Source organism: Drosophila pseudoobscura, chromosome 3 (genome assembly GCF_009870125.1).
Source record: "Drosophila pseudoobscura strain MV-25-SWS-2005 chromosome 3, UCI_Dpse_MV25, whole genome shotgun sequence".
Lineage (NCBI taxonomy): Eukaryota > Metazoa > Arthropoda > Insecta > Diptera > Drosophilidae > Drosophila > Drosophila pseudoobscura.
Window position 1 is genome coordinate 3,358,211 of NC_046680.1, and position 22,840 is coordinate 3,381,050.

The following is a 22,840-nucleotide window of genomic DNA, read 5'->3' on the forward strand; positions in this document are numbered from 1 at the left end:
GAAATTGTGTCATAGATATTCACTAACAAATTTATAGATTTAAGTTAAATTTAACATGAAATTTACCATCCCCAACAGTTATTAACATTTAAAATGTCATGTACCAGCAAAAACGACAACGATCAACTGCTCCTAAATGTTCAGGACATAGTCTTGTAGCTTCCCATCCTAAATCGTCCTCTCATAAGCTCGGAAAGAATATTTTGACTCTGGCCAGAATACATAGGTGCTGTCAAACCGAGAATCATAGAATCTGGCTCTAGACTACAGGCCTGTACATTTGCATACCAGGCTCCTCCTCCATCACTCTAGGCTCTTTGCAGCACCATTTGCGTATAGGTATTGTGTCATCACTAGATATGAGATCGCCGACGTAGAAGTCCCGTTCCGCAACCTTGGCTCTTATGTTATTTGGTGGGACCCCCACCATACCAGCCCCAACACCCTCGCTATGTCTGTTCCATTATGGAACTTGCGCTTCCTTTCTTCCTCAGGCCCCTCCTCAAGCAGTATAGGCTCATTGGAGCACCATTTGCACAAAGAAAAGTGCAGGACCAATGAAGAGTTACCTCTGAATCCGACCAATGAACAACTCGTTCGATGGGGACGTTTAATAGGGGCTTGGCTCTGTGACAGAGATCTGCGGGAAGGTGAGCGGCACATAACTCAAGCCTTGGAAGTGTTTTGGTCTTGAGCGGCGCTACTTTAGATTTGGAAGTCAACTATGATATTTTTCAGCCTTCTGCAGTATTGCATACTTATATGACGCACGCTCCATAGGCTCTAATGGAGGCGTCAGCAAAGGCATGTACTTGAACCGGTGACATCGGATCGGAATACAAAACGTATACGGATATGTCTTCCAATGAGACAGTGGTCCGAAGAGTGGTCTGATCGTGATAAAAAATATATAAGCTCACAAAATTTCACGAAAATTTCGCGAAAATTGGTAGAGCCATTTCGGAGGAATTTAGCAAAAAGCTTGTATATTAGAATATACAAATTTTCAATACAAATTTCAAAAACAAATTTGTATCAGACAAATCGCTTTCTTTGGAGAATTTTCGTGGCCGCTCTTGAGCTTAGCGGTGCGCCAAGGGGTATGTAATTTACGGCTGTTGCTTGCCAAGTGACACGCTACCCTACATTGTAAGTGTATATTGCTTTCAAACGTTACTTGCAACCACTCCTTCTCTTGATACATCGTGCCTCGACATTCAATATTACAATTCATTTTCGATTATCGTTCTCGTTCAAACATTTTATTTAAAAAAAAAATAAATAAATATAAATATAATGGCATGTTGCGAAAATTCTACATAAGTATTACGCATTCATGAACACTTAAAGATGAAGCTCAAAAGTCGATTAAAAAGCATTCGCCGCCTAGAGGATCGATTAGACCAAGGGTCGATTCCGTTACAATTACCGGAATTACAATTGTCGGGTCAAGCAGCTTAAATTTTGTAAATAATTGCCAGTGGTGCGGCCCAAAGGAAATGCATTTTGTTGTTGTCATTTCCTTTGCCCCCACTGTAAAGATTATTTGCTACCGCATATGCACATGCAGCGGAATTCTTTCGTCTTTTTATATCGCAATCTCTCGTAGTCGGCTTAATAGCGACCCCAAACAGCTCTAACGCTCTCGGGCTATACTACTCTCTCGCTTGCGTCTAAGCTTGCTGCATAGGACCCGGCAATTTGGCCCGTCGGCCCTTGCATTATCAGTCTTGAGCTTATCGTCGCAGCTATTAGATTAACATCCTCGCATCAATCGTTCGCCCAATCATCCCCATATGTACATACGTGATAAGTTGGTTTAACCTATGCAAATAAATTGTGAATTATATACAACCTCTCGACTTTCATTAACTTCAAATTGCAACAGTTATTAAAAACGCTTAATAGCTTAACATTTGGTGACCCCGACGTGATTGTGCAATAAATAATCCATCAGTGCAATCACAAACTAATATAGCATTCAAAGATCTAAACTAATTGCCATCTCAACCAGTGTCATCGACCACATAAGTTATCCATACATATATACACCGGCCTCCCCTGCATATTCGGTAGTGCACGTAGCTGTTGGCATGCGCTTCTCTTTTCGGTCATCTTCCCGCAAGAAACGTTTCTTACACCGGTCGCCTTTGTATATACAGTTCGTACATAGCTGTTCGCTTGCTGGGCTCGGTTCTTGTCGTCTAATGCTCGTGTTACTCTTTGCGATCATCTTCCCGCTAGAGACGTTGGTCTTTCTGCTAACGCTGCCGCTACCATGGAAATTAGTGCTGCTAACGAAATTCCAATGACCAGTGAGCAAAACAGGGTGTCTTTTTTGAAGCTTAAGCCAACGGAATTATGCGAGAAAATGAAAAGGTTAGCTACCGCTTGGCAGAATGAGTCGTTGGACTGTGACTACTACATGCTCGTGGTAAAGCAAGAGCAAGTCGAGAAGTTGATCGGCAAATTTGAGATGTTTCACGGCGAGCCTGAGGAATTGGATCGAAGCGAAATTCATAGTGGTTTGTGTGACATTTTTGAGTCACTTGCAAGCTCGCTGAAGGCGGCGATTATGAGGGTAATGGCTAAGAGTAGCGGCCGCATGCCGTTTCATTCTACCTTGGCTGGAGGAAACACTACGGTTGAGTTTGCCGGCTCGCAATTTCTACCTCACCGTAGACAAGTACCATCCCTGCCTCCTATACAATTGCCGACGTTTAGTGGCGGGTATGCGAACTGGACGGACTTTTATTCAATGTTTGCCACCATCATCGACAGCCATCCGGACTTAACAAACATAGAAAAGCTCCAGCATTTGCGTTCATGTCTGCGGGATTCGGCATTGGAGACTGTTCGGTCGCTGGAAATCTCAGATGGCAATTATGCTGTGGCATTAGATTTGTTGGAAAACAGATTCAATAATCGGCAATTGGTTTTTCAGGAACACATCAATGAAATCTTGGCGCTTCAGGCTGTGGAACCTGGGTCAGTGGTCATGCTTCGGGAGCTTTCAGACAAGTTCAATTCACATATGCGCGCACTCGGGAGCTTTCAGACAAGTTCAATTCACATATGCGCGCACTCCAGTGTTTGGGCACCACTGAGCAGATCGCAGGATGCATCATCGTGCAGGAGCTTCTCCGAAAACTGGATCCAGCGAGCTAAGAGAAGTGGGAGGAACGATTCAACGACCCCGCATTCGCCAACTTAATTCCGACGTGGCAATCTATGGCCTCGTTCTTGGAGCAGCGATGAAGATCATTGGAGACGATGGACTTTTCTATGGCAAGCTATGCGTTGAGCAATCAGGTGGGCAGAAGTAGAAAGCATAATAATTCTAGGTCCACATTGGTTACAACGAACCAAACCGTAGCACGCTGCGCGCTGTGCAACGAGGTGCTCACGAGGTCCACCACTGTCAGAAGTTTCAAGCGCTGTCCCCCACAAATCGCCATAAAGACGCCAAGCGGCTTTCGTTATGTATAAATTGTCTCAGAACAGGGCATCGATTACTTCAATGCACCTCGAGCAACTGTCATACCTGCGGGGGTAGACACCATACCCTCCTTCATTTTGGTATCCCTGAAGATACTGCTGTCTAAGGAAAATCAGCGCCGTATACTCCATCTCAGTCTGCGCTGTCTGAGTCTATGCCGTCTGAGCATACCACTGAGCCCTCTACTTCAGCGGCTACCTCGTCTGCCCTTATTGCCCAAGATCTCAGGAATGGTGTTGTTCTACTTGCCACGGCCACGGTCTTAGTCAAAAATCGTTCCGGAGTTTTAGTTCCCTGCCGAGCGTTGCTGGATTCCGGCTCCCAGTTGCATCTAATAACTTCTCGTTTCGCGAATCAGCGTCAGCTTCGAAAAATGAAATCATCGACTGCAGTCTCGGGAATAGCTTCGTCACGGATGGAATTTCGGTCAACGTTAGCCTGCACTCTCGCTCATCGGATTACTCAACTCTCATCACTGCCATTGTAGCCTCTAGCATAGCCGATCGACAGCCAAGCTTTGGAATTGACACTCAAAACTGGAACATTCCATCTAACATACCATTAGCTGATCCGGAGTTTTATGATCCGGAGTTTTTGAGCCGCAACGCGTCGATCTGCTAATTGGCGCAAGTCTGTTTTTCGAGCTCCTCAATTGGAAGTTGTTCGCGTTTAAAAGGTTCCTCGTTGATGGTCTCTCGCGCTCGGGCCGTAGCTGCTGAGGATAATAGTCCAGAGGACCAGCTTGAGGTGCTTCTTCGGAGGTTTTGGGAGGTAGAAAATAGCATCGAACCAATAATAAAGTCTACCAAAGAAGAGCTAGATTGTGAAGCACACTTTGTGCAGCATTTCCGTCGACTACATAAAGGCGATTATTGTGTTCGGCTGCCAGGAAAATATAATTTGGATCTCCTTGGAGAATCTTGCAATCAAGCGCTTCGTAGATTCCTAACCCTTGAGAGAAAGTTAGATCGTCACCCTGATGTTAAATCTCAGTATGCAGCATTTATAAAGGAGTACCTGGATTTAGGCCATATGTCTCAGGTTCCTACCCAGGCAAACAGGAACTGCCGATATTTTTTGCCTCACCATTGCCTCATGAAGGAAGATAGTTCTACGACCAAGCTTCGCGTCGTTTTTGATGGATCCGCTTCAACATCATCTGGATAGTTCCTGAACGTCGTTTTAATGGCTGGTCCCGTAATCCAACCCAAACTGTTTCATATTCTTGCTCGATTTCGGTCAAACGCCGTTGCGATTACGGGAGATATCTGTAATATGTATCGTTGTGTAAGAGTCTCGACCGAGGATAGCAACTTGCAGTGTATTCTGTGGAGAAACTCCAGTGAAGAAGACTTGCGTGTGTTTCAATTGGACACCGTTACTTATGGGACGAAGCCTGCCTCCTATCTATCTGTGCGAGCGATGCAGATGGCGTTTCCGGTTGGAGCGGAAATCCTTCGCCGTGACTTCTAAGGGATGACTTGATATCTGGAGCCAGCTCGGAGGAGGAGGCTATCCGAATTCGGGAGCAAACTACTGGAATTTTGGCTAGAGGTCAGTTCAGATTGAGGAAATGGTGTTTTAACGTCCCTGCTGTGCTGGATGGAGTTCCGGAAGAGGATAAGGAAACATTTTTGAAGTTCGACGATGGCAGCCATGTGACTAAAACTGTAGGACTTACGTGGGATCCGGTTTCTGATCTACTATTATTTTCGTTCTCGGCCCTTCAATCTTCTTTGAATTCCTGCAGGCGCTCTCCCAAAATCTTTCTCCAGCGTTTGTGCCAAGAGAAGTTGTACTGGGATGAAAGCCTTCCAGTCGCACTGAACACCGAGTGGCAGGAAATATGCACCAGTTTTGGTCAGATTCGTCGACTTGAATTTCCTCGGCTTGCACTCCTTCCAGACTCTACGCTGGAAATTCACGGATTTTGCGATGCCAGCATCGGCTTATGGTGCATGCATTTATGTCGTGTCCAAGGGTCAGCATTCCAGCAGTCACTTACTCTGTGCCGAATCTCGTGTGGCTCCTTTGAAGACACTTACAGTACCAAAGTTGGAGCTTTGTGAAGCGGAGTTGCTGGCTAGGCTCATGTCTAAGATAGCTGGAATGAATGTCTTCAAGGGAAGGTGTTACTGTTGGTGTGATTCTGCCGTTGCGCTCTCTTGGATTCGGGACGAGCCGTCAAGATTTAATATTTTTGTTGCAAATAGAGTGTCAACGATTCAGGAAATGACTGAAAAAATGGAATGGCGCTATGTTCCCACAGCTTTATACCCAGCCGACATTCTGTCTCGAGGGGCTCATCCGACTGAGCTGAATGAGTCACCTCTTTGAGTCACCTCCATTTCTTTGCGGCTCCGCAGATGACTGGCCACCCACTGTACTACCTAGCCAGCCCTTGAACTTCGTCGGAAGGCTCTTCTGGTCTAATCGCCCTACATGGACATTATTGCTGATTCCAAGTATACGAATTTTGCAACGCGTTTTCGGATACATTCACAAGTTTTGCAACCGAATTCGGCGCCCCGGACTCACTGTCTCAGACATTGAACATGGAACCCAGGTATTGCTACGACTAGTCCAGCGTACTCAGCTATGGGAGGACATGAAGTCACTGCGGGCAAGGGGAGCAGTCTCCTCATCAAGCTCAATCGCATCGTTATCGCCATTCATGAATCAGTTTGGACTTCTCAGGGTAGATAGTCGACTGAAAAACTCTTCGTTGGATTTTGATGGCCGTCATCCAATCATCTTGCCCAGCAGCCATCCACTGACTCTTGCAATAATCTCCCATTTTCATGAGCGGAATCTGCACGCTGGTCCTCGAGCTTTGCTTGGACTAATTCGATCCCAATATTGGCCTATTGGGGGGAGGAAGACGGTAAACAAGGCAGTAAGCAAGTGCGTCAGATGCTTTCGACTGAAGCCCAGGGTATTGGAGCATATTATGTCGGATCTTCCAAAGGAGCGGCTCGATGGTTCTCATGCCTTTGAGATCACAGGCGTGGACTTCTGTGGGCCGTTTTTCTACAAGCCGGAGGCACGCAACAAGGCTCCAATCAAGTCCTACGTCTGCGTCTTCATTTGTTTCGCTACCAATGCTGTTCATCTGGAGCTTATAAAGGACTTATCCACAGTTGCTTTTCTACATGAACTAAAGCGCTTCATATGTACCAGACGAAAGCCGCGGCAAAATTGGTCAGACAACGCAACCAATTTTGTCGGCGCTAAGAATGAGCTGATGGAATTAAAGCGCCTGGTCCTCAGCGATGACCATCAGAAGGCGCTGCTGGATTTTTGCTTGGTCGAGGCTATACACTGGCATTTTATTCCTCCGCGCTCCCCTCATTTTGGTGGTCTATGGGAGGCTGCAGTGAAGACGGCCAAGTACCACTTCTACCGTGCGATAGGCAACTCGGTTCTTGGATTTGACGAGCTGCGGACGCTGTTGGCCCCATCACGGCAGTGATTAATTCAAGACCTTTAGTTTCGATTTCAGAGAGCCCTGCCGATCTAGATGTTCTAACTCCAGCGCATTTTTTGAATGGTGGCCCTCCTGATTCGTTCGCTGAGCCTGACGTCACGCAGCTAAACTTCGATCGCCTGGACGGCTGGCAGCGCGTTTCGTACCTGCAGCAGCTCTTTTGGTACCGGTGGAAGTAGGAGTACATAACGTCACTTCAGCAGCGCTCAAAGTGGCGCACTGCGAAGCCTAGTTTAGCAGTCGCAGATTTGGTTCTTGTCAAGGATGAGAATCTTCCTCCCATGAAGTGGCCACTGTCGAGAGTGGTCGAGCATTTGCTTGGACGAGATGGCGTTTCCCGAGTTGCTGTACTGAAGACGTCATCTGGAATCACCAAGCGCGCCGTCACCGACCTTTAGTTTCGATTTCAGAGAGCCCTGCCGATCTAGATGTTCTAACTCCAGCGCATTTTTTGAATGGTGGCCCTCCTGCTTCGTTCGCTGAGCCTGACGTCACGCAGCTAAACTTCGATCGCCTGGACGGCTGGCAGCGCGTTTCGTACCTGCAGCAGCTCTTTTGGTACCGGTGGAAGTAGGAGTACATAACGTCACTTCAGCAGCGCTCAAAGTGGCGCACTGCGAAGCCTAGTTTAGCAGTCGCAGATTTGGTTCTTGTCAAGGATGAGAATCTTCCTCCCATGAAGTGGCTACTGTCGAGAGTGGTCGAGCATTTGCTTGGACGAGATGGCGTTTCCCGAGTTGCTGTACTGAAGACGTCATCTGGAATCACCAAGCGCGCCGTCAAAAAGCTGTGCCTGCTGCCCCTTAAAGATGCTGTTGAAAGTCAGGCTTCCAACGGGGGGAGTATGTCGGGTCAAGCAGCTTAAATATTTTAAATTATTGCCAGTGGTGCGGCCCAAAGGAAATGCATTTTGGTTTTGTCGTTTCCAATGCCCCCACTGCAAAGATCATTTGCTACCGCATATGCGCATGCAGCGCAATTCTTTCGTCTCCTTATGTCGCAATCACTCTGACTCGGCTTAACAGCGTCCCCGAGCAGCTCTAACGCTCTCGGGCTATCATACGCTCTCGCTCGCGTCTTAGCTTGCTGCATAGGGTCCGGCAATTTGGCCCGTCAGCCCTTGCATGGGCAGTCTTGAGCTAATCGTCGCAGCTATTAGATTATCATCCTCGCATCAATCGTTCGCCCAATCATCCCCATATGTACATACGCGATAAGTTGGTTTACATATGCAAATAAATTGTGAATTATAAACAGCCTCTCGACTTTCATTAACTTCAAATTGCAACAGTTATTAAAAACGCTTAATAGCTTGACACTCTCTCTCTTTAAATTTTCCGAGCAATAGCGCTCTCTACTCAGTACCGCTCGCTACAGTTCTCCACTCTGCTCTCATTTGTTACCAATTCCACTTTGAGCGTTGTCTGGCACATTGGTCTGATACCAATTTGTTTTGGAAATTTTCTTCTTTTCGAAAATTTTTATGTGCAAATATATAAATAATAAAAATGGAATACGCTGTGGTCTGCGCCAAAAAAACCTATAAGAAGCAGATCATCAGCAGCCATCTAGGCCCCTTACTCTTCACAATCTTTATTAATGACTTGCCTTCAGTATTAACATACTCTCGAGTCCAGTACAAGGATATTTCATTTCATTCTCGCTAGTAATACGATCTCAATAGCTTTCAGTCATGGTGTTGTGCAAACTTGTTACAACTTATTGCCTCGAAATGCAAAGTTATGACATTTCATCGTTCTAGCCCTTTTTTGGCTCTCTTCACCCTATTTGGTGGTTCTCTTGAGAGAATTACCCTGGTGGATGATCTGGGTGTTATGTTAGACCCCAAGTTAAAGTTTTCCGAACACATTTCTACCATGGTAAATAAGGCCATGGGCGTGCTTGGGTTTATAAAGAGGTGGTCAAAGGAATTTGACGACCCCTATATAACAAAGACTCTCTATACCTCGCTTGTTCGTCCGATATTAGAATACGGCTCCTGTGTATGGTGCCCTCAGTACAAAGTACACCAGGACCGTATAGAATCAGTACAGAAAAACTTTTTACTCTTTGCTCTGCGGGGCCTTAACTGGGATGCGGGTGTAAGACTCCCATCTTACTCTAGCAGACTACTATTATTAAATCTCCTATCCTTAGTTAACCGTAGAAAAATGCTTGGTGTGATATTTATGCACAACTTGTTCAGGGGTGACATAGACAGTCCTGATCTGTTGAGCCGCATAAACTTCACGATTCCTATTAGACTGACTAGAAATTTTATACCGTTGTTCCTTCCACTTTGTAGATCGAATTATTCCTTGCATGAACCGTTTAGGGTCTTATGCTCGTATTATAATTCCCTCTACCATATTATATCCACCACAAATTCTCTTCCTATTATTAAATTACTAATCCTTACACACCTTTTTATACCCGATACTCAAAATGAGTATTGGGGTATATTAGATTTGTGGTTAAAGTGGATGTGTGTATAAAGTATATATATAAAGTATATATATGTGGCCCCGGATTTTCCGTAGTTGTACTTTAGTCCAGGATGCCAGGTTTTATTATAATTATTCTTTATTTATGAATATTATTTAAGATTAGTTATGATTACAACGGTCGCTGTGCTTTAAGTATATTTTGATTACTACAGATATTTGCGCTCGTAATTTGCGTGTGGCTAAGTGAGACTTTGGCACCGAATTAATTGGCGTCGATCGTTGAGGCTGTGTTCTCTGCTCTCTTTGTTCGACGGCCGCTTCTAGTCTCTCTCTCTGTTACTTCCTCTGTTATCTCTACAGACTCTGTTGCTCTCCCACCAAATCCCACATTCGGCCCTCCTGACATTCGAACTCCTTCATAAATTCGGCCACCGTAGATGTTTTAAAAGGGCCTTCTCCTTCACCCACTCTTTCTACATCATACCGGCCGTGCTTGTGAATTTTGACCATCTTATAGGGCCCTAGAAACTTTCCCCTCAACTTCAATCCAACACCATATTGGGTCCGCCTGATTGCAACTAAGTCATTGATCTTGTACTGCTTTTCATCCTTTCTCTTTTTATCAAAGGCTCGCTTATTTTCTTCCTGCAACGACTGAATATTGTCCCTAGCCTCTTTCATTAACTGCTCACGATCTTCGTCTAGCTCACCTATGAGAGACTGCTGTACCAATTCTCTCAATTCAGCTATGTCAGTTATACGCATGTATACTCCTGTTAGGAGTTTAAATGGGGCGACTTTGGTACTCCTAGGTTCTACATTGTTAATTATCTGTTGCACTCTACCCACGTGCCTATACCAATTTCCTGGATTTTCTAAGCTCATCTTTGACAGCATCGGTACTACTATTTTGTGCATTCTATCGACCTGTCCATTGCCTCTAGGTACGCCTGTAGCTATTAACAAATGTTTATTCTTCTGCTTGTCACAGTACTCTTTGAATAAGTGCGATGTGAAAGCTGCGCCACGATCAGTGACAATTCTGAATGGGTTACGAAATGATACTGCTTGCCTTTCTAAACAGTTCAGCACCTCCTCTACTCCGGTACTACGTGTGGGGTACAACCAAACGAATTTTGAAAATTCATCAACAACTACCAAAATGTGATTATATCTTTTCTTTGTAATCTCCATTGGCCCGACGTGGTCTAAGTGATAGGTAACTAATGGTTTATCACCCTTGTCAATGGGAGTTAGGTACCCTTCTTGCCTGCCCGCTTTTGTATTAACCAAGATACACTGCACGCAACCGCTTACCACTCTTTCTACTTTATTTCTTAGTTTAGGGATAAAGTAAGATTTCTCTACCAGATCCTGTGTTTTCTTCACCGAAAAATGTCCCTGCCTGTGGGCGATCTGTATTATTTCGGTTTCCATTTGAGATGGAACAACTATTAACTCTCGGTTTAGATCTTTGAATAAGATCGTATCCCTTCTTTTCCACCAGATTTCTGACCACCCTTGTCCATTCATCTGCACACTGCGCATCCTTAAGCCTGTGCATAACACTCTCTGTTAATACGTAACAAGCAACTCGACTGAGAGCGTCTACGTGTCGCATCTTCGATCCTGAACGATGTTCTATTTCGTAATCGTAGTCCTGCAGATACATTGCCCACCTAGCTACTCTTAATGGAACGTCTTTCTTTTTCATCGTCATGGCAAACGCGTTACAGTCCGTAATGATTTTAAATTTCAGTCCGAGAACATACACACGCCATTTAGTCAATGCTCCTATTACTGCTAGCACTTCAAGCTCGTATGAATGATAGTTTTCCTCACATGGCTTTGTTTTCTTACTCATATACATCACTGGGTGCAGCTGACCATCTTCTGGATCCTTTTGTAACAAGACAGCCCCAAAACCTAACTTAGAAGCATCCGTGTGTATCTCCGTAGATAATTTAGGATTGTACAATCGTAAAACTGGTTTCCTAGTGAGAGCGGCTTTCAATTGCTCGAATGCTCATCGCTGCAACTCCTTGAACTCGAACTTAGAATCCTTTCTCAACAAATCCGACAATGGCCTGGCTATGACTGCGTATCCTTCAATGAATTGCCTGAAATAAGAAGTCAGCCCAATGAATCGTTGTATAGCTTTTTTTTCTTTTGGGATCGGGGGAGTTTGCTACACACTGTGTTTTCTCCTTACCGGGTGTTATGGTACCATTTTGTATAACATACCCCAAGAAATCTACCTTACTTTGCAAAATTTGACCTTTACTCCAGTTTATCTTCAAACCATTCTTTCCTGCCACTTCTAGCACTCTTTTCAACTTCTGTACGCCTTCCTTAACATCCTTACTTGGTATAATGATATCATCCATATATACTACAGCGTCACCCTTGTGAACCAATTCTCTCATTACCGCAACTATGAAACGTGTGAAGATTGCTGGCGAATTCGAAATCCCAAACGGTACAAATAGGAACTCATATTGTCCTTTCTGCGTTACAAATTATGTATACTTTTGTGACTGAACTTCAACTGGTACGTGGAAATAACCGTTAGTCAAATCTAATGTCGTAAAAATCAAAGCTCCTTGCAATTTCTCAATAACATCCTGCATCTGTACCATCGGAAAGTTATCTCTCACTATTTTCTCATTTAACTTGCGATAATCGCAGCATAGACGTTTCTGTCCATTCTTCTTTGGTACTAATACAATCGGAGAGGCATATTCTGATGTACTGGGCTTTACTATCTTTTGTGCTAACCACTCGTTGACCTGCTCGTCTACTATGTTCTGCTCACTATAAGCCATACGCCTAGGATGCTGATACACAGGTAAATCATCCGTTAGTACAATTTTCATCTCTATAGGGCAATGCACATTTCGACTCGGCTTGTATTCCTCAATTATCTTACTTATTTGATCTCTCTCTGAATGGGGCAAATGTGACAAATCAATATTTATAGCTTCACTCTGCTCTAAGTTCACCATACACAAACTCTGAAACTCATTCAGCAACTCCGTACATGAATTAACATTTTCCTTTTCATCTTTATGTTCTGGAATATTGCGCCTAGTACTTACTTGACTTCCTGATCTGAGGACTAGTGCTGTTCCATCTCTTGTTACCTTTATGTCCACACTCTCTAAAAGAGTTCTACCCAATATAGCATCAAATCCCATGTCCTCGTCCGCAATTACGTGAAATTCTACCATTAAGTCAATGTCATCAATCTGCACAGGTATTGTGATACTACCGAAAGTCATAATTTGGCTTTCACCAATTCCCGTTAAACATTTACTATGTCCTGCCAGTTTTCCTCTACCAAGCTTCAAAAACACATTTCTGCTTAGAAGACACAAATCTGCACCTGTATCGACCAATCCTTTAAACACAACTTTTCCGTAGTTTACCGATTTCAACTCTAATCCTGACGAAGTGTCCTTTGTCCTACCATTCTCCAGAACTAGATTGGTTGCTTTCTCCTGTTTAATTGCCATGTCGACCTTGCATTGAGCAGCTCTATGTCCTAGCTGGTTGCATCTGAAACACCTGTTATCTCTTTTTGGACAATCCCGCTTAATATGCGACTCATCTCCGCAGTTAAAACACTTTTTAAACTTTTCCGCTGATTTCACTAACTCTTTTTCTCCTTTATTGAAGTGTGAGTCAAACTTCCCTTGTGATCTCACCGACCCTGTCATTTTCTGGTATGCCTCAATTTGCACCTTCAATTGCCTCATATTCCTAGCTTGATACAGTAAAGCCTTGTTTGTACTAGAATCTGGAATCCCGCTGACAAAATATTCAATTAAACTTTCGTCATCCATCTCGATTGGCTTTGCCAACTCCATCAGAGCGTACAGATACTCGTGCAACGTTTCGTTCTTCCTCTTCTGCCGCTTCCCTAGCCTACGATGTATCTCAGCTGATGACACCTTCACCCCAAATTCGTCGATCAATGCACCCTTTAAAACATTCCAATCACGAATATCGCGTTGACTTCGAATAAAAAGCTTCGCTGCCCCACTGAGCAATTGTTTGGCGTAAATGAACACCTGTAATTGGTTCCATTCCACTGTGAGTGCACACTCCTCGAGTTCTTCGATCCACTGATTGATGTCTGGTGAACTTGTACCCGAAAACTGTGACACACTGCCTTCTACATCTTTCAACGTAAACCATGACCTTCCTGAATTAGAACTGTCTGCTTGCCGCCTCTGACCAGATCCAATTGGATTTTCATCTCGCCTTTCATTTCCCCTTGCTTGTTCATTATTTGAGGCCACTGTTCTAAATGATACCTCTTCATTAATCTCATCTGCAGTCTCTCCCTCATCCCTAACTTCTTCATCGTTTTGATCGGTTTGAAAACCATAGTGAGCCAGCAGTCTGTTTTGCAATTCAACTTTTCTTCCGGTTCTATTTAAACCTATCTCGGCCAATTTATCGCGCAAATCTGCCACCAACAGTGCCAAAATCTCATCTCTATTCATTTTTACAAACTTGTATGATATATAATAGAATAAGAAATGGATCTATGCCGCTCGCTCGCCAAAATACAGTTTTAGAATCCAGTTCCTCTCAGACCTTACAATAATTAACAGTATTCCGCTCTTTAAACTTAATGTTATGTTATTGAAAATGTAAACTTAACACTATGTTAATTACCACTGCTACCGCCGTTCTTGTCTGTCTGCTTCTTTGCAATATTTCGCTTGCACTCACCAACAACAACCAATTCCAAAATGTTTTCGTTGTCGTCGCACCAATACAGCTACAGAATTTTCTGTCGTCGTCACACCAACACAGCTCCAGAATTTTCGTCGTGACCAGCCGCCTTTTTCGCCGTACAGTACTTGCGAACCACTAGCTACCTTCTCTGCTCCACGCCTTTCTCCTTGTCCAGATGATGTCCACCGCCAACGATCCTGCCTATTGCACGTTGCTGACCATCCACCAAGTCTTACGTTGCCTTCAGATTGGGTACTGGGTCTCTTTATCGCCGTCTCTGCTGTTTACGCCGTTCCTCTCTATTCCTCTGCTTTTACAGTTACTGACTGCTGCGTCTCGTTTCCACGCACTCACTGCCTTGTCAATTTTCTCGTCGTCTTCTTGCTGCAGACTTTTTGAGTTGACCAGCTGCCTTTTTCGCCGTACAGTACTTGCGAACCACTAGCTACCTTCTCTGCTCCACGCCTTTCTCCTTGTCTAGATGATGCTCACCGCCAACGATCCTGCCTATTGCACGTTGCTGACCATCCACCAAGTCTTGCGTTGCCTTCAGATTGGGTACTGGGTCTCTTTATCGCCGTCTCTGCTGCTTACGCCGTTCCTCTTGATTCGGTTTGCTTCGGTTTTTCTTCTCCTTTTTACCGTAGCTGCTTGCTGCCGTCTTGCTCACTCTCGCGCTGCTTTGCCAATTGCCTTTTGTTTGAATTTTCGCGCAGCAGAGTTTTTGCAGATTTCTTCCAGAATGTTCCAAACAACGCCACCACAATTCACCAAGTTCTCGCAATATTTGTAAAACACAACTTTAGTTTGATGACTTTCCGTTTGTAATCGTTCAAATCTCGGTTGAGCCCCCAAAAATTGTGGCCCCGGATTTTCCGTAGTTGTACTTTAGTCCAGGATGCCAGGTTTTATTATAATTAGTCTTTATTTATGAATATTATTTAAGATTAGTTATGATTACAACGGTCGCTGTGCTTTAAGTATATTTTGATTACTACAGATATTTGCGCTCGTAATTTGCGTGTGGCTGAGTGAGACTTTGGCACCGAATTAATTGGCGTCGATCGTTGAGGCTGTGTTCTCTGCTCTCTTTGTTCGACGGCCGCTTCTAGTCTCTCTCTCTGTTACTTCCTCTGTTATCTCTACAGACTCTGTTGCTCTCCCACCAAATCCCACATATATTCTTGATCAGCATCAAAAGCCGAGTCGACTGAGCCCTGTCTGTATGTCCGTCTGTCCATCTGTCCGTCTCTATTAGCGCCTAGTGCTCAAAGACTATAGGAGCTAGAGCAACGATGTTTTGGATCCTGATTTCTGTGATATGTCACTGCTACAAAAATATTTTAAAACTTCGCCCCCCCACAAAGGACGAAAATCTGTGGCATCCACAATTTTAAAGATATGAGAAAACCAAAAACGCAGAATCGTAGAGAATGACCATATTTTTGAGACTGCAGAAGCTGAATTGGATCTTATTATAGCCAGCATCAAAAAAACAATTTCATTTTTTCTCGCCCTGTCTGTCTATCTAACACACACGTAGCATAGGCGGCTTTGCTTAGAGCAAAACATTAGCGCCTAGATCTCAGAGACTGTAAAAGCTAGAGCAACCAAATTTGGTTTCCACACTCCTAATATATCGGACCGTGACGAGTTTGTTTCAAAATTTCGCCACACCCTCTTCCGCCCCCGCAAAGGATGGAAATCTGGCGATATTCATAAATCTCAGAGACTATTAAGGCTAGAGTAACCAAATTTGGTATCCGCACATCACTGAGATCTAATCTCACTATAAAATGTATATCTCAAAATTTCGCCCCACCCCCTTCCGCCCCCCCAAAAACGAAAATCTGTGGCATCCACAATTTTGAAGATACGAGAAAACTAAAAACTCAAAATCATAGATAACGGCCATATCTATCAGATTGCTGAATCTGGATCAGATCATTATATTTTCATTTCATTTCAGATATATTCATTTTATAGCCAAAGAGAACAAATCAATTTGCACTGGCTACGCAGCGACCGACGTCACGCTCAGACTGATTTTCTGTCTCTCTCGCACGCACTCTTTGTCGTGTCGTTTAATATTCGCGGCGTCTACCGGAGGAGAGCCATACTGACTTAGTATCGGGTATAACTGTAGAGTTGCGGTGTCCGCAGCAACTCACAACGTTCCCCCTCGTTAGTAATTAGTAATTGTAGTAGTATTTGTATTTTGTTTGTGTTTGGAGCAGAACCCAGCCGATTAGTTGCTTGCCAAATAGCACCTAATTCTTGGCCCTCAGCTGCTTATTTTATTTGTTACTTATGTCTATGTCACTCATTTGTTTGTTAAAGCTTTGCGCGTGCTTGCCCTGCTAAACGCTCTCTGCCAGCTCGCTCTTCACCATCTCCGCTTTGCGTCTGCCTACCGACGTCAGCCGAGCGAAGCTGCGCTTAGTGATCGGAGCGGCAATGTAAAGGGAAGACAAGCCACACTTGCAATTTGGATGTCACGCATTGAAGAACATATCGTAATTTTATTTCTGCGCCGAGTTTTATTTAATTCAAAATAATTAGTCGGCCGATTGGGGATAAAAAACATTATCTCCACATAAAATTTGGTGACCCCGACGTGCTATCTGAGTTGCAGTGTCAATTAATAATCGTTCGCGATCGACATTCGTTAGCCTTAGCAAATTTTCGGTGTTTAAGCACAATTCGGTGCTAAAACATATATAGGTACACGCATGGCTGGCTATTAATTTCTCTGTCGCAACAATTCGGTCAGTGCAGTGCGGTAGGCAGTGCAGCGAACTCACTAATACACACAAGCGGAGTACAAAGCGGAATCGGACAGCTCGCACAGCCGCACAGATAAAGGCATTAGCTGTAATCCCTTTGCTTTCGGTTCCAACGTTTATACGTATACAGGGTGTCTTTTTCGGTCGTGCTGAGTGACTCTTTTAAAACCTCAACATGGCAGCATCTGAGTGATGTAGATTTCTACAAGCACAAGGCCGAGTCCATCGCGCGCCAACTAAAGGCCATGGATCGCTTTCTCACCAAGGAAGAGCTTGCCGAGTTAGATGAGGCAGAACTTCAAGCTCGCTTAGAGCAAATCGAGCGAATGAATGCGGATTTTGATGCCGCTTAAACGAGCCTTGAAAGGCTGGATTTCCTGCAGTTAGCCCATGATGCCCGACTGGACTCTTCGAATGTTTATGTCAAGGTTAGGTCCAGGCTGTCGCGGGAGTTGATGGCTGCTCGCACGGTAAATGTTGCCAATTCAACGGCTCGGCCTACTCTCGAGGGGAGTTCGTCGTTGTTCGCTTATAATAGTATAGGCCGTTCTCGAATGCCCGAGTTGCAGCTTCCGCGATTCGGTGGGAACTACATGGATTGGCCAGAATTCCACTCGATGTTCTCGACAATGGTGCACAAAGACCATCGTATACCAATCATCGAAAAATTACAATATCTTCGTGGATGTCTAGATGGTGCTGCGCTGGATACGATTCGTTCCTTGGAGCTTTCTGTGGAGAATTACGGCAAGGCGTTGAATTTACTAATGTTGAGATTCGATAGTAAACTGTTACATTTTCAGGCACACGTCAAGGCTATTTTCGGGTTGCAAGGGGTGGAGAATGGCTCGGCTATCGGCTTGCGCTCTCTCAGCGACAAAATCAATTCGCACTTGCGTGCACTTCAGACCTTGGCGACCCCGCAGGAGATTTCCGATAGGTTGCTGATCTTCATCATAGGCACGAAATTGGACCACAAGACCAAGGAGAAATGGGAAGAGAACTTGTCGACGTCAGGATTGCCTCGGTGGTCAAGCATGGCCTCATTCTTGGAAGCAAGATGTCGGATGCTGGAAAATTTGGGATCGGCTATGGTAACAATTCCTAGCCAGCAGGTGGGAGAAAGTAAACCTGTCACCCTTATCACCTCCAGTAACAACCATCCTAACCCCACATGTAACCTTTGCAATTCCTCCGAGCATTACATATCTAGATGTCAGGCATTCCTGAATCTCTCTGCGTTTGAACGATACAAAGAAGCAAGGAAGAGCCGCTTGTGTTTGAACTGCCTCAACAAAGGCCATGAATTGCAGAGGTGCAGGTCAGAACTTTGCTGGCATTGCCAGGCCAAACATCACACGCTACTCCACATTCCATCGGGAACTGGTGCTCCATCTTCCTCTTCACCGACCGAGGAATCGATCCAGCAAGAGGCCGCGACTGTGCTTCTAGCAAGCGGATGTTCTAGCCCTCCCCCCTCGATCCAGAAGTCTCAGCCTAGCCAGAACGTGTTGCTACCTACTGCCCTCGTCCATGTAACAGATCGTTACACTTATCCATGTCGTGCCATTTTGGATTTTGCATCACAGGCAAACTTTGTAACATCTAGACTTGCTAATCAGTTGCAGTTGGATCACCGCTCGTCTTATGTTAGCATCTCCGGTATCGGAGATTCCATTCTACCTTCGAGCAAGTCTGTACATATAGTTGTACAATCCCAGGACGCAAGCTATCGAGCTTCCTTCGCTGCAATTGTCACCAACTCAATTACGGAAATACAGCCCAACTTCGGCCTAGACGCAAAGGATTGGTCCATGCCGAATAATCTAAAACTAGCTGATCCTAATTTCTCCAAGCCCCAACGTATCGATCTGTTGATAGGTTGTGGTTTGTTCTTCGATTTAATGTGCGTCGGACAGATTCGACTATCAGACCAATTGCCTACATTGCAGGAGACAAAACTTGGTTGGATAGTGTCAGGAAGCATTGATAGCTCGGAGAATAATCGTGCAGTTTTAGCCGCTTTTGAAAATTCCTCCTCCATCTCTAATGACGATTTTCGGCCCAAAACGCTGGAGTACCAAAACTTAGATCAGCAATGCAGGGAGCAGCTGCTCGAGTGCCAGGTGCAAGTGGAAAAACTGCGATCGGAGAATCAGGAAATGCAGCGCGAACTTTTCGATGTATTAAAAACCTACATATCCACACTAAATGAAATTCAACTTTCCACAATTCTACATTTTGCCAAATTTCCTGCCATTCTATGCAATTACAGAGGTTCCCGATGATCAAGACGTAATCACGACAAGCCGCCTTCGTAAAGAAGCGCCGATTGCTGCGTTCGACGATCATCCCAGCGTAGCCGCCAGCTGCGCCCAAGCAAGCATCTTCAAGAGGGCCGTTGGAAAAATAGCCCTTCAGGATGGATCTGTTGAAAGCTTTTGCCTTCCAACGGGGGGTGAAAGTTCTGAGCAGAACCCAGCCGATTAGTTGCTTGACAAATAGCACCTAATTCTTGGCCCTCAGCCGCTTATTTTGTTTGTTACTTATGTCTATGTCACTCATTTGTTTGTTAAAGCTTTGCGCTTGCTTGCCCTGCTAAACGCTCTCTGCCAGCTCGCTCTTCGCTATCTCCGCTTTGCGTCTGCCTACCGACGTCGGCCGAGCGAAGCTGCGCTTAGCGATCGGAGCGGCAATGTAAATTGCAGACAAGCCACACTTGCAATTTGGATGTCACGCATTAAAGAACATATCGTAATTTTATTTCTGCGCCGAGTTTTATTTAATTCGAAATAATTAGTCGGCCGATTGGGGATAAAAAAAATTATCTCCACAGATTAGCTGCTTAGTTTCTTAGTAAGTTTAGTACTAATTTTCCTCGAATGTTTGTATAATAGCTATCTTTCTTGCATGTTCGCTTTCGGTTCGGCTACGCACCGTGCATCATGCGGCAGCGCCCCTCGGTCGGTTGGGCGGGAGGAGGGCTGCGTTTTGCCTGGGATCCGCGCGTAACAGCCTTCTGATGGTGTCACACGGGCCACTTGACGGTGCAGTAACTGCATTGCCTCTTGAAAGATGCAGTCATTGCATGTCAACGTCCAAGAAATAAAACTAAAGAAAGGAGCTGTCATAGACCCCAAGGAAGAAAAGTACGTCGAGGCATTTGAGAGACTAAACGTACTCATCACCTCAGAGCCTGTCCTTGCATTCCCAGACTTCGACAACATTTTCACTGTAACAACCGACGAAAGTAATATAGCATTGGGAGCGGTTTTGTCACAAGAACACAAACCGATCTGCTACGCTAGCAGAACCCTAAACGATCACGAAATAAACTATTCAGCCATCGAAAAGATATTATTGGCGATCGTATGGGCAACCAAGTGTTTCCGTTCATACCTGTTCGGTACAATATTCGAGATACAAAGCGATCACAAACCCTTTATTTGGTTAAACAACCTCAAGGAGCCAAATATGAAATTACAAAGATGGAAAATAAAACAAAGAAAATCATGTAGCGGATGCCTTATCAAGGGTAAAGATTAACGAAAATCTCCTTGGAGAAGCTTCCAATAGCGTTCGTGCAACTGTACATAGCGCACAGGAAGACCATCTCAATCACATTGCCATCACGGAAAGACCGATTAACTATTACAACCGGCAGACAGACATGGCACAATCGACTCGGCTATTGATGCTGATCAAGAATATATATACTTTATGGGGTCGGAAAGGATTCCTTCTGGACGTTACACACATCCACTTTTACCACAAATCTAATATACCCCATTAATCATTTTGAGTATCGGGTATAAAAATCATAAAGGCTTACTCCAGCCTGGTATAGAGGAAACCGTCAATTGGTTTAGGGGAAAATACTATTACCCGGATTATCAAAAACTAATCCAAAACATCATAAACGAATGTCCTACTTGTAATATTGCCAAAACAGAGCATAGAAATACAAAGTTGGCATTCGAAACCACACCTGTGGCTGCGCCTGTGTCTGCACCAGCTGCTGAACCTTCACCTTCTGGCCATACTGCTGCTCGCCGGCGGGACCGATGGCATAGTTGATGTCCAAACGCGCACGCTTCACCTTCTGCTGCTGGTGGTGGTAGCCGTTGTGGTTTGCATTAAGATTTGCCGGATTCAGCTCGATGATTTGTGTGCCTTGGCCGCTGCCTATGGCGCGGCGCACTGCCTCCTTATCGTCCTCGATGTCGATGGCATCGTACAGTTGTTCGTCGGCCTTCTCGTATAGCAACGAAGACTTCTCGACCAGGTGCCTTTCCAAACTCACCTCAATGTCGCCCAGCATATCGTCGTCCTCATCCTCGTCCACGACATCTTCGTCCTCCTCAACGAGCATCGCATCCACAAGGGTGCCGTCGAAGTCCTGTTCCTCCAGATCGGAAGATTCTTCGATCTCCGACGTCGAATCGAGCTCCACATCGGAGTCGGCCGATCCGTGCTTCATCTCACCGCGCTCCAACGACTCCAGATGCTCCGGATAGACCATGGCGCAGCGAATGGCCTGTGGATCCTTGCGCGACCACTTCTGCACCTCCTCGTCCATCTTGGTGATGCGCTCCGGGTTCAAGGCCCAGCGGCAGCCGTTGCGCTGATTGCCGTTCGTGGCCGGGCGCTCGATCTTCTCGAAGCACTTGTTCAGCGACAGATTGTGCCGCACGCTGTTCTTCCAGCCACTCGGCGCATTCTCGAAGTAGGGATAGTGCTGGCACAGGAAACTGTAGATCTCCAAGACGGGCAGCGAGCCGGCCCGCGAGTTCTTCAGGGCCAGCGCGATGAGGCAGGAGTATGAGTAGGCCGGCTTGGGAAGGGCGCTGCCCACGACAGGCAGCTTGACCTTCTGCTGCAGCGGCTTGACGAGACCAGCACTGCCGCTGCTGTTGTTGCTGCCATTGCTGAGCGGCGAGGAGGAGGCCAGCGACGAGCCGGACGATGTCGAGCCCATGCTCTGCATCTGGTGGTGCGGCGAATGGGCCGCCGAGGCGATGCTCTTTGGTGTGGTGCTCCCCTGCTGCAGCAGGCCGCGCTTGGAGGCTTCAGGACCATGCCGTTGTCCGAACTCGAGGACGAACCGTTGATTGACTTGGCCGACGACTGGTGCTTCAGCTTCTGGTAGGCGGCGCTGTTGGAGAAGGTCAGGCCTCCGATGCCGGGCGCCAGCTTGATCGTGTTGGTGGAGACGTCTCCGGTGGTGAGCAGGTTGGAGGAGGTCTTTGAGGTCTTGTTGCCGCCCTCCTCAGACGGACTGGACTGCGACTACGTCATGGACTTCTATATGATTGGTAACCAACAGTTCATATCATGTATTGACGTATACTCGAAATTTGACACTCTTGTAGAAGTAAAAAGTCGTGACTGGTTAGAAGCAAGAAGAGCCATCATGAAAGTTTTTAACGAGATGGGCAAACCTATTGAAATCAAAGCCGACAAGGATTCAGTTTTTAATTGCGCAGCATTGCAAGCATGGCTGAATGCGGAAAACGTCAAAATGGAGATCACTTCCAGCAAAAATGGAATAAATGAAATAAATGAAAAATTACGAATAAAATCTAGCGAGGAGAACCCAGAAGATAGATTCACGAAATTTGAATTAATTCTTTACACTTATAATCATAAAACAAAACATAATACCACAAACAGGACTCCAGCTGATATATTCATTTATGCAGGCTCACCTGATTATGATTATGCGGATATCAAATTTGGTTACTCTAGCCTTAATAGTCTCTGAGATTTGTGGTTGCCCCAGATTTTCGTCCTTTGCGGGGGCGGAAGGGGGTGTGGCGCAATTTTGACACGAAACGGTCAATGTCCGATATCACAGGAGTGTGGATACCAA

General features: G+C 45.3%; 1 protein-coding gene across 1 annotated transcript; it reads right to left on the reverse strand.

The window, feature by feature from the left end:
- Nucleotides 1–96: 96 nt before the first annotated feature.
- Nucleotides 97–22,257, reverse strand: LOC6899343 (forkhead box protein N2-like; the record flags this gene model as incomplete). The annotated part of the gene is given in 3 exon segments (XM_033377509.1): nucleotides 97–132; nucleotides 20,957–22,035; nucleotides 22,038–22,257. Coding segments are annotated over 3 exon segments (1,335 nt in total), but the record flags the coding sequence as incomplete, so codon positions are not given.
- Nucleotides 22,258–22,840: the final 583 nt, after the last annotated feature.